The 12,298-nt window shown below is 44.5% G+C and overlaps 1 protein-coding gene across 1 annotated transcript; it reads left to right on the forward strand.

Moving 5' to 3' along the window:
• The first annotated feature begins 1,753 nt into the window (after positions 1–1,753).
• On the forward strand, positions 1,754–9,204 carry si:dkey-174i8.1 (arylsulfatase I). The gene is made up of 4 exons (XM_068568400.1): positions 1,754–1,792; positions 6,623–6,882; positions 7,709–8,041; positions 8,118–9,204. The coding sequence occupies exons 1-4, from the start codon at positions 1,754–1,756 to the stop codon at positions 9,202–9,204; spliced, it is 1,719 nt and encodes a 572-aa protein (XP_068424501.1).
• The last annotated feature ends 3,094 nt before the right edge of the window (positions 9,205–12,298 follow it).

Consider the following 12,298-nt stretch of genomic DNA (forward strand, 5'->3'; position numbering starts at 1 on the left):
TTATGAAACAGTCCTATTGTGGAAATTCGAACCTAAAACACTAGACTTAAGCAAATATTGTTTTCATATTTGTCCCATCCCTGTGGGTCCAAAACCAAAAACCATCATGGTGTTCAGAGAGACTTCAAGTGCCTTTGCGAGCAATCAGATAATCTGAGACCAGCAATGTGTGATATTTAATAAACACACTTACATCTAAACCTTCACAATGTGCCGTTTGCAGAGAGCTGCAGCTCCTCCTGCCCTCAACAAGTCAGGGAGAGGTCTGCAAGTCCCTCTGACCTCAGACAGAAGTTGGCCGTCTCTCAAGGAAATGAAAAAGGTCAAAATCCATACGCGGCAGCGATGCGTTCCACTGCGCTTCCATATGTCTTTTCTCTCCATATGCTTCCTATTGTGCTGTGACCTCAAAACAAATGAAAGCGGCGCGTTGAGAGTGCAGCGAAGCCTCAGGAAAGGGAGGGAACTTGTGTTTTTTCCTGTGGACATGGAAGAACTATTAAAAGAGGCGACGGCTTCATCCTTCTCATGTTCCTCTTGTTAATTAATTTGTGTCAATCTCTATGTTTTTCTCTCTCTCAGTGTTCCATGGTTTGTGTTATTTTTTTTCGCCTCCCTTTCAATCATTTGTACCGTAAAGAGCTTCGGCCTTTTTTTTCTGTTCTTTTTTCTCTCGGTTTTTTTTGGGGGATTTAATGAGTTCTCTGCTGGCCGCCCTGCACTCCCGAGACGACTTTGATAGACAGATTTGTTGAGTGGTAGCAGGCACAGACCCAGTGCCCTTTAACTGAGGCCTGTGTGCCAGCATGGCAGACATGCCGAGCAGCCACCGCCGGCCCCCTGGCTCGAGGAGGTGAAAATGAGACTGCCATTCTAATAACCGTGATGTGCGCTGAACTTTCACAAAAGGGTGCGCACAAAGGCAACAGTTCATGCTCAGTAAGGGTCGACACAGAGTTAAGATGTTGAGTATCAGAAACATTTGTGTAAAATATTCGCAACTCGTCAACGTTTTCACTTAAACTTCTTTTTCCGTGCAGGGAAACGCATGCAAGAGGTAAAAATGCACTTGCAGAAGATGTTCATTTCCACAGAGTAGCTCTGGAGAGCATATTGTACTCTCCATCACTCTGTACACATTTTATATGACCCTTGAGACTCTCACATTTTTAAAATGGCATGTTAAAAAGGTCGATTCCCCCTTCGAAGGAGGTATAATTCTGACATTTTGCAATATATTCTTAAACTAAAGATTCCTTCTGGGAATTAATTATATTATTTAAGGTGTCATTTCTTCATTTTCCATCCTTGTGTGTGAGTATTGCCTCGTGATGGAGCCGAGTGTGCCGTCCACTTTCTTTCTGTGAAAACTGTGTATTTAAAGGAGCAATTTACACTGTATGAGCATAACCATAGCAGCATACGACTATCATCAATCCAAAAATATAATGGAGCATTGCTCAATGACCAGAGAAGGCCCATAGTGTGTACTGACTTCTAAGATGTCAGACTGTGTGTACAATATAATAGTAATTGTGTGTTTTTTGGTGTGCCGTAAGCCATTGCTTATGTTTCCATTCTTCCTCACACTGCCATGATTTATTTTCAAGATGTGTGCCGGCGACAAAGCTCACCGCTCTAATTGAAACCCGCTCGACTTCACCGTCACGCTGACCGATCTGCTCCTCCACCTCGAGCTGAACTCCTGACCCCGGTTCGTGACGGGCTGTGCCGCATGAGCGACGTGCCCTTCATGAAACGGAGGCGGCGGCGCGCCAGGTGGCCTCTTTATCGCCTCGGTGTGCCGCCGACGGGGAGTCACACAAGCACCCGCGAGATCACATAGAACAGCAACGAATATGTTATAAAGGAAGTAAGCGATGATTGTTTTTGTTCTGCTAGAGGAATTTCAGCTGGCCTAACCTTGAAACTAACCGTTGCGTGAATACACAGTTGATGAATATCAGTATTTGTGTCTTAATTCATCTGGAACCTTCATGCTTCTTATCCAGTGCACGAAACTCAGTTACAGTAAAACTATTGTGCCCATAATGAGAGTAATGATGGGTACATGCCCTGATGGCTATTTAAGATTTAGCAAATAAATATTCGCTGATGATGGAAAATGTGCTGCTTCTCAAAGTGTTTTCTGGAGGGCATTGTGTTAGTTTGTGCGTTGTGTTTCCTGCTGGAAACTGTTCAGTGGCCATCAGGCCAGACTCTGGTTGTCAGACTCTGGGCAGCTTCAGGGTGTCAATGGGTGAGACCTTGGTTGAGACGTTGCCTCATTAAATAAACTTCAAGGAGCTTGCAATATCTATACAGCATGAAGACTCGCCCTCTTTTTTTTTCCTTTGTGTGCCGCTCTTGTCCTTCACCCAGCTGGGGTTTTAATACTGAAGGACTGTGAGAGAAACCTTTATGTGAGCAGTGAACCTTTTGAAGTAATATATGCACCTACTTGAGAAACTTAAACACTCGGCCAACATCCGGTCATCCTTATGACGCACAGATTTCCATTTTGTTTCTTCCTCTCTGGGTGACAGTACTGGTACAAGTACAATCAGGCACCTCCAATAAGGGTAAATCAGAGAAACAGGGTCCTTTTATTATCGTCTTTTCTGTTAATCCGCATGCATTATTTGTTAAATCCTCACGGTGGCACTCTCCACTGACTGTATCCCCACAGTACACACACACACACACACACATACTGTACACACACTTAGCTTGTGTAATCTCTTTCATTTTTGATGAGTCAAAGCCAGCACTCACTCTCCCCGAGGGGAAACGTCTGATAGGATGGAGCCGCCCGGCCAAGGAGGTAAAAAAGGAGGAGGAGGGGGAAAAGTTTACCCCAAAGTTTGTGAATTTGACATAAGGCCACCAGCATCCTCGGTGTGGGTGGTTTGTTTCATGAGATGAGACGGGGGGAAGGTCCTCCACCCCCTGTGCTTCATCTTGTCAATCCATCACACACAGTAAGGTGAGGGAGAATACAGAGTGGATTGAGTTTCTGCCGGCGAGAAGAGGATCCTCGAGTATTTCAGGAGCAGCAGAGCCGGGGTCTCCGTCAGTGTCACCTTCAGGGACGGTGGGAGTGACGAGGTTTCGTGTGATGTGTCAGAGCTCCTCCACGGTCCAAAGTTACATCTGTCTCTCATGCAGGCAGACATGAGAGCATGAGAGACAGATGTAAGTTTGGACTGTGAGGCCTTCGATCACACGGTGTGCGTCTGCAGGATATAGTTTCACACAGTGATGGAAACTGTCAAGTTGAATTGTCTTAAATGTGCTCTGCGTGAATAAAAAGGCAATATTAGCAGCTTTCTGTGCAATTGCGGGCCTTATTTAAGGAGTTGTGAAAGAGTGGTGTCAGCATCTCTTGTCGCTTTGGAATTAAAAAGAAAATGTGATATGTCCCAAGAATTTTTTTTTCTTCCAGCAATTCCTGACAATTAATGATGCGTTGGAGTCAAAATCAGAGAATTTCCAATGTGGAAGTCCGACATTTCTCCTGTGAGACTACATTTCTGTTCAGCTCCATGTCCTGAAGTCAAATCTATAAATCAATGTCGAGAATTATGGACCGATGTGTTAATATAGCACCTTCTATTTGGGAAAAGTAGCTATTTTGCAGTATACATGTTGGATGGTAACTATGAAAAATCGTATAATTGACACAACTAAAATATTAGATTTTATGTTATGTAGTCAGAGATTATTATTTTCATTTTTTTCAGCAAAAATCCACAAGCTCCTGCAGAATATCTCATAGACAAGCTACAGCAGCAGGTTGTTTGCCATATTGAATAAATGATGTCAAAGTTTTTGGATTTATTTAAGCTATTTCCCCGGAAAAGGTCATTTCTACGAGGCATTGTCAAACTTTTTAATCATCATAGTCATAGTGCTGGTAAAAGTGATTCCTGAATTACATTTGTACAAATAACATTACCTGTTATTGTCTCCGGTGTCAGCACAGTTATGCATTGCTTCTTTTGGGAAGGTTTAGGAAAGCCTGTGGTAATTAAATAACTTTACATCAGCCAGGACAAGGACCCATCCACTGTACCATGAATACCATGAATGTATTACAGGATCGACTATTTTAAATACCAAAACAAAGCCAGACAGGGACATTTTAACATAACAATTGTGCTCTTTATGTTGGATGATAGACTTGAAAATGAAAGTAATTTTCAAATGACACACACACACACACACACGCACACACACGCGTATAAACACACACAAACACACACTTTAGCTGCAGCTCAACAGAGTGGCTCCAGATCGAGTGAGTCACTTATTCGTCGTCATGAATAAATCACACCCACTGCTACTCTCTTCTACTCTGCACCACTGCCTTTTCAAGCGCACACAAATACACCCACGCACACACACACACACGTCCACACAAAACACCATGTACAAACACACACTTGGATAGAAGTTGTATATTTTGGCCTACAAAGTCGCTCTGACCAATTTCCCCTTTGTGGAACAGTAGAAAGTGCGTTTGTTGGTCACACAATGTACAGCAAGCTGTGAAAACGTTGCTAAAAGAAGTTCTACCTGAAAGTGGGGCCCTTTAAATGACTTTCTTAGTTTTTGACACATTTGAAACGAAGCTTTCATCATTGTTTGGCCTTTTTTTTTTCTCTTTCTCTTATATCCCTTCTCTCTCTGTGTGACCCCTCTGAAAGAGTCAGACAGTTGATGAAAGAACAGTCCCTTCCTCTCCCTCCTGCTCAAGACGACATTTGTCACTTTCCATTTTTACAGCTCCCCCCTCAACCCCTCCTCCGCCTCTCCTCCCTCTCCTCCTCCATCACCGCGGTAAAACGGAGTTCATGTCACCCTGCATTTCCCTGAGGCAAACTGACGGCTACACCCAGAGACCCAGACGCACTACACAGCAAGACAAAGTGACTGCTCCTTTTATGCCACTTTGTTTATGCCGTTCGCTCTCATCTTGGAAAGCGACGCTTTCTTTTTCTCGTGGGCACATTACTGCTTTCTATCTTATTCCTCTTCTTTCTCTTCTTTTTACTTACGTGCTTAATTCCTCCTTCGTATGTTGTATGTTCCTTTTTCCATATGTTCCCGTGTCCCACCAATTCTTTCACACAATCGCACACTTTTGTCAGCTTCATTCTCGCCTCATCTTTCCCTCTCTTGCCATTTAGATCTGAATCGCTCCAGCATACTCTCACCTTTGGCAAAAAGCCAGTGAAATTTCCCAAAGGGTGAGGCAACACGAGTTTGCTTCTACAACATAGGAAATGTATCAGAGGCATCGATTTCCTCTCAGCATTATGGGAAGGGGATGGCAGTGAGGTGAAAGCTAAGAGCCATCCGGTCGATACGCATTCTCATCACAGCGCCGGATGTTCCTCCGTATAGTCGGATTGTTGCGTTTTATTGCCTCGGCACAGGCAGCAGTTGTCATCGGGTGACTCTATTAATTGAGCAGCATCAGGCAACAAAAGATAGATGACAGGGGTTATTTGATTTCCATTAGTGTAGTTTGGAATATGCAGTACGGGAAATCACAGTGGAGATATTAGCCGCGGCAGTTGAAACAGCACTTTAGTAGGAGTATCCGTCAGAAACGAAAAACAGTGATGACAGTATTAGTGGCAGTAATTGTAGTATAGCTCCTAAATAATCATATTTGCACAATTCCTCTCAGGATTTACCTGTTTTATTGGTTTTAGAGAGTTCATCTTCCACCCCAGTGCAATAGAAGTCAAATAAATATACATTATCAAAGTAGTAATCCCCATGATACAGGAAAGGAAAGGTCTGTGGATTATTCAGAGCATTTGCTCCCAAAGGTTTCCTGTTATAAAACCCTGAATTGATCCTGCTGCTTCCTCCTCTGTCTGTCTTTGGGCCCAATGTTGACTTGCATTAATAACTGTGAGTGTTAGAGTACAAAAAAACTTATCATAACTTAGTGTTATCTCAAAGATTTTCAATGCAATGGCTGAACATCAAAGACGAAGTCTTTGAATTTGATGGTTGCTTTATTTGAGCGAGAGAGAGAGAGAGAGAGAGCGAGAGAGACAGAGAGAGAGAGAGGGAGAGAGGGAGAGAGGGAGAGAGGGAGAGAGAGAGAGAAAGAGAGAGAGAGAGAGAAAGATACCTGTCTGGTGGTGTGTTTACCTATGTGTGTATTTCAGCTGCACAGGTCCTTCCCAGCCATTTTATAAGGCGCCTAGAAATACAGAGGAATGTAGCAAGGTACTGCAAAAGCTGAAGCCTCCATCTGTCTCTCTCTCTCACACACACACACACACACACACACACACACACACACAACTCTGCCAACTTCTTGTCCATCTGAAACAGCAGTTTTTCTCAGCAGCTGGCACCATTTCAGCCTCTTCCCACAAACTCAAGACCAACCTCCAGAAAAAAGACGACAACTCACACACAACGGGCAGATGAGACTTTTTGGACGAGCTGCTCGGACACACAGATCAGCCCATTTTTCTGCAGAAGCGATCCGGCTTTTTATTGACAGCAGCCTAAGCAGAAAATAAATTATTGGCATAATTAGTTAAGTAGATCGCTGGAGATGAGGGGAGGAATCTGCTCTGTGATTTGGGGGACCTTGCTCTGTGGCCTCCGCTGCCTGGGAAAACAACAGTCTATGGATGGCAGCGTTGTCATTGAGGAGGTGGAAAGGCCAAAGCCCCCACACCTTATCTTTATCATGGTGGACGACCAGGGCTACGGAGACATTGGCTACCATGGGTCAGATATCCACACGCCTATGTTGGACCAGCTGGCCGCAGAGGGGGTGAAACTTGAAAATTACTACGTTCAGCCTATCTGCTCACCCTCTCGAAGTCAACTCATGACAGGACGGTGAGTCATTTATCAATACATCACTGTTACGATGGGAAAAAGATTTAGTTACTGCATCTGTTCTCATATGATATAATTCTGCATGAGCTTTATAGGCTTTTTTGTCTTTTGCTAACATGCCAATTGGGGAATTCAGTGATTGGGCAGCTTTTAGAAAGGCAATAAAATAGAAGTACCACCAGTAGTGCCAAGACCAACGATTACATTGTGTGTATTATCTAACCACTAGAACAAAAGAGACCCATATTCTGACTTTTAGATTGATATAAAAGAAACAAAAGAGATGATTCATGTTTTACTTGCACAAAATCCTGTTATGAGACTAAAAGGAGCAATTTGTTTGATCTACAAAAGCAGAAATGATCTGTTTCATTGACCTTTCAGTGTAAACTGTTGGATGGACATCTGACTCACATCATAGCAATATCTAACTGATAAGCTACAATTCTAATCTTTACAATCCTCAATAGACGCAGAGTAAAAAAAAAGAAGTAGCTGCAGGCAAAGCTCCCTCTTAGTCCGTTCGGTTGTTTTATCCTGAATTTTCATTATCTGTGGAGCGAGTGACCTAACAAATACATGTTCTGAGTTCAGATTAAAGTGTTTTCTGGCAGAAATGTTGCAGGTAGAAAGTAGAAACAACAAAAAAAAAGGAAATTAAAAACTCCTCATCCCGAACTGATTCAATAAAAATCCCTGACCATGTCAGCGTGAAGATGTGTAAACAGTGTGAGAGTATCCAAGGTTGTAACATTTCTTAGACCAACTGTGAAGTTTACCATCGTTGTGTTATTACATGCATCTTATCAAGACACTGTTTTACCAGCTACCAAATTCACACCGGACTCCAGCATTCGATCATCCGATCACGCCAACCCCTCTGCCTGCCTCCGGACGTCCCCACCCTACCGGAGCGTCTGGTAGAAGCTGGGTATGCCACGTACATGGTGGGGAAATGGCACCTGGGCTTCTGCCGGCCGAGCTGTCTACCCAAAGCGCGCGGCTTCCAGAGTTTCCTCGGCACGCTGACTGGCAGTGGCGACCACTTCTCCTACCGGAGCTGTGACGGAGCCGAAGCTTGCGGGTTTGACCTGCATGACGGAGACAGGCCCGCCTGGGAGATGGCCGGCAACTACTCCACTCTGCTCTACATCGAGAGGTGAGCGTCGAGGTAAAACCATTCATTCGTACAAACTTTCATCAAAACTTGAACAACATGTCCTTTGTCCAAACAGAGTGAAGCAGATCCTTCGGAGCCACGACCCCCACAAACCCTTTTTCCTCTACCTGTCCCTTCAGGCCCCCCATACACCCTTGCAGGTCCCGGACCGTTTTCTGCACCGTTATGAGTCCCAGGGCAATCGTCTCAGGCGTCATTACGCAGCCATGCTGAGCTGCCTGGATGACGGGGTTGGACAGGTGGTCCAGGAACTGAAGACGAGCGGGCTCTATCAGAACTCAGCACTGATCTACTCCTCTGATAACGGTGGGCAGCCGCTCTCTGGAGGAAGCAACTGGCCGCTGAGAGGCGGCAAAGGGACTTACTGGGAAGGAGGCATCCGGGCTGTGGGCTTTGTCCATAGCCCTCTCCTGAAGAAGAAAGGTACAGTCAGCAGAGCACTGATCCACGTTTCTGACTGGTATCCCACGTTACTGGGACTAGCCGGGGCCCTGCAGTCCCAACGTGGCCTAGACGGTCGCGATGTGTGGGGAACCATCAGCGAGGGCCTTCCGTCTCCTCGCGCTGAAATCCTTTTCAACATTGACCCGGTGTCCAGGAAGCCGGGGGAGCCATACGACAAGGCATTGGTACTCAATGGATTTGGGATCTGGGACACAGCCGTCAGGGCGGCGATCAGGGCTGGGGACTGGAAACTATTGACAGGAAATGTAGGCGACGGGGACTGGATACCCCCACAGGCGCTCCCCGGTGGTCCAGAGCGGTGGCAGAAACTTGAGAAGCGGCGCAATGAGCTGGGGAAGTCAGTGTGGCTGTTTAACGTCACCGCCGACCCCTACGAGAGGTCGGACCTGGCGGAAGCTCGTCCAGAGGTGGTGAAACATCTCCTGACTAGACTGGCGGAGTACAACCGGACAGCTGTGATGCCGAGGAATCCACCAGATGATCCCATGGCTGACCCCGAGCTCCATGGAGGGGTGTGGAGCCCCTGGCTGGGCTCGGAGGGCCAGGAGGGGGAAAATGGAGAAGAGGACGGCAGGAAAGGGAGGATGCTGAAGATTAAGAACTGCAAAGTATGTAAATTAAAAGCCCTCTTCAAGAAGGTGGAGTCACGTCTGCAAAGGAAGGCCCTGTTCTTCTAATACCTCACCTAGCAACTTTAACAACACTAAAGGTTCGGTGTGCTTCGTGGTTGTGTTCCAACGTGTTGTTGAGTTATTGTGAAGTTGTTTGTTTTTTTCTCAACCGAACAAAGTGATTTTGTTGCCTAAAACTAATGTTAACGGGTTCACTATGGAGACAAATCCAGGCCAATGGTTTTGATCATTTGAAAAAAAGATTTTTGTTGAAAAAATTCAACAATGTACTTTGTACTGCAAATCTCGTGCATATGCTGTATGAAACTAGGGAGTCATAACCCGTGTTTCCTGAAGGCAACGTGGTTGAGGCAGGTTCTCGGCCTTCTTTGTCATGCCATCACTCGTGATACCGTGAACCTGTCGTTGATACCACGCCTCCCACGCCAGATCCGTGTCAAAAGTCTGAAACTGAAAGATTTGAACCCAGAAAAAAGCATTCAAAGCTGTAAAAAAAAAAAAAAAAAATTAAAAAAGAAGATTGAAAGTTGAAAATATAAAATCTGATACTGAAAACTGAAAATAAATATAATTAAAAAAAAGAAGCAGAACTGAATCTAAATTATATTTACCCCAAAAAAGGTTTAGGTTCAAATCTTTTTGATCAAAGCTATTAACCTGGATTTGTGGCTTAGTAATTTTAACACATTAAGTGCCACCACCATTTTAAGAGATTGTGGTAATTTATTGTATTTCTGTAAGATCACGGTTGTTTAATTGTTGATTTTGGAAAGTTGCAAAAAGTTGGCACACAAAGCCAATTCCAACATTATATATTTGTGAGGGCGGAAGGGGGACGGAGGGGGTTCATACACTTTCGTGTTCGATCATCTGAGAAGGACTTCGTTTGAAGCATATGCTGACAACTGAGCCAGGAGGAAGCGAGACGGAGACAAGTACAAACACAGAGCAGCAGACAAGTAGGCCGGTCAGACAGACACGATGGAGCCACGATCAAACGTTGAAGGTCGGCAGATAAACAGGCCGCCTGATAGAGAAGCAGACAGGGCCGAGTGGCCGGCTGAGCGAGCTGACTCACTCGCTGTCCTGCAGCCAAACTGCAGCAGGGTGACTTCAGGCCATCGTTGGACTGCGTAGGGAGCCGTGTGTGTGTGTGTGCGTGTGTCATTGTACGTGTGTGTGTGTGTGTGTCATTGTGCGTGTAGGCCTGTATTCAAGAACAGTTTGATTAATACAGAAGGAGTGCATGCTTGTGGAAGTGAGGCCTGAAGAGACGGGAAGAGGAACGGAGGGTGACCTCTCGATGTCTCATCTGCTAATCATCCGAGAGGACCCTTCTAGGGTTTGACACAAAAACCATCACAGGGGTTGTTTTTAGCAAATGTTGCCTCGCTCTTTTGTTTAGAAGTCACACTGGAGATCCCTCCTCTGCCTTTAAAAGACGTCAGACCGTGCAGTATGTGCAGTCCATCCGTACCGTCAGTCTGTTCTGGACTTTAAAAAAAAAAAATGTTGTACATCTACTGTGTTGTAAAATGCTGGAAAACTGATTCAGATCTCAATAAAATCATGAACCCAAACAATCAGCGTTAAGGTCTCGTGACTTCACAGGATCGCAGCAGAGTTGATTGTATTTATTTATTACGAATTATTGACTAACATTTTCCAAGATGCTTCCTGGCATCTAATGGTTATAAGTCAAATAGAGGGAAATTATTACACATATACATAATTCAAATGAATTGCTGGTATTGTATTTTAGTCACCAGAACATACAGAAATGTGTCGACAGGGAATTATAAAATTCAACAAATATGGAGAACATTTCAAATATTACATTATTGATAGATTAACATTAACTTTTGCTTAATCAGAACTTTAAAAAAATATTGACCCGTAAACTCTTTAACTTTATGATGCATCATTTTCTAAAGCTTATTTTTCACAGCTGTTTAATGCAAAAAAACAACTTTCCATTACAAAATGTGCCTTTGTATCTGCATGCTTGTATTGAGGGATGTCATCAACCCACACATAAACGTCCATAATGGATAATGCTGCAAAACTTCTTTTTTTTAAAATTCTTACTGTCTGGAATATCTATACGCATAGCATCTGCATTATGGTGAACATTTGTGAAAGATGTGTTAGGAGTGCTCAATCAGTGAAGTAGTCTTTTAACGTTAGGGGTCTGGAATGATAATGGGTTATGAAATCAAACATTAACTGCAGGACGTCAAGTCAGATGTGCCACACGCCCATCTCACCAAACTACACACAGGGCACAATACTTTTTGCGTTGCCACTGAACCTTGACAATGAACCAAAATCATAAGTTGCAAAATCATCCAATGTGGATGTATTTCCTCGGGACACTGGGCCGGGGAGGCCACAGTTTTAAGCTAATGCTTTCTGATTAAGTGCGATGTTTCTGCCTGCTGGTGAGGCTGCCGATGTATCTTAACAGGAATGAATCATAGGTGGTGCTGCTTGGTCACATTCAGCACACAGTAAACAGCGTCAGTATTGATAGGCACTGAGTGCAGAAGCTCATGCATCCTAATCTAAAGTGTGTGTGTGTGTGTGTCTGTGTGTGAGTGTGTCATCCGCAAGCCCACACACAGTAGCAATAGCGCTGTAGGTTTCTCCCCAGCGGCCTGATAATGAATATTTAACTGTCCTTCTTCACTGTTTCTTTTCCAATTGCCCCCTCTACCTCCCCGTCACCCCCTCCCCTCCACACACACACACACACACACACACACACACACACACACACACACACATTCATCCCTCAGCGCTTTGCTCATCCCCTCCCCAAAGCCTCCCCCTCCCTCCCCCCTTGTCTTTCTGTCTCATTTTGCTCCCCGTCCTACTCACTTGTTTGTGCTCATTTGCAAGATCGAGTTAGAAGCATTAGCCATGTTTCTGCTCAGAGCTCTGTGGCGTACAGTTAAATAAAAAGAGTGGAGGAGGGAAGAGAAGAGCTCCCAGGGGCTGCAGGGGGCTGTCATGTCTGAAAAGCTTGTAGATCTGATTAAAATATCTTGTTTAATGAAACTGCATACGTAACACACAGCGACTGCTTTAAGGGTAAAGCAAAGGTGGGGACATCTTCAAGTTTAAAAGATAAGGCTTT

This window comes from Clinocottus analis, unplaced genomic scaffold (genome assembly GCF_023055335.1).
Source record: "Clinocottus analis isolate CAN_PGR_092001 unplaced genomic scaffold, fCliAna1.0.p SCAF_8, whole genome shotgun sequence".
Classification (NCBI taxonomy): domain Eukaryota; kingdom Metazoa; phylum Chordata; class Actinopteri; order Perciformes; family Cottidae; genus Clinocottus; species Clinocottus analis.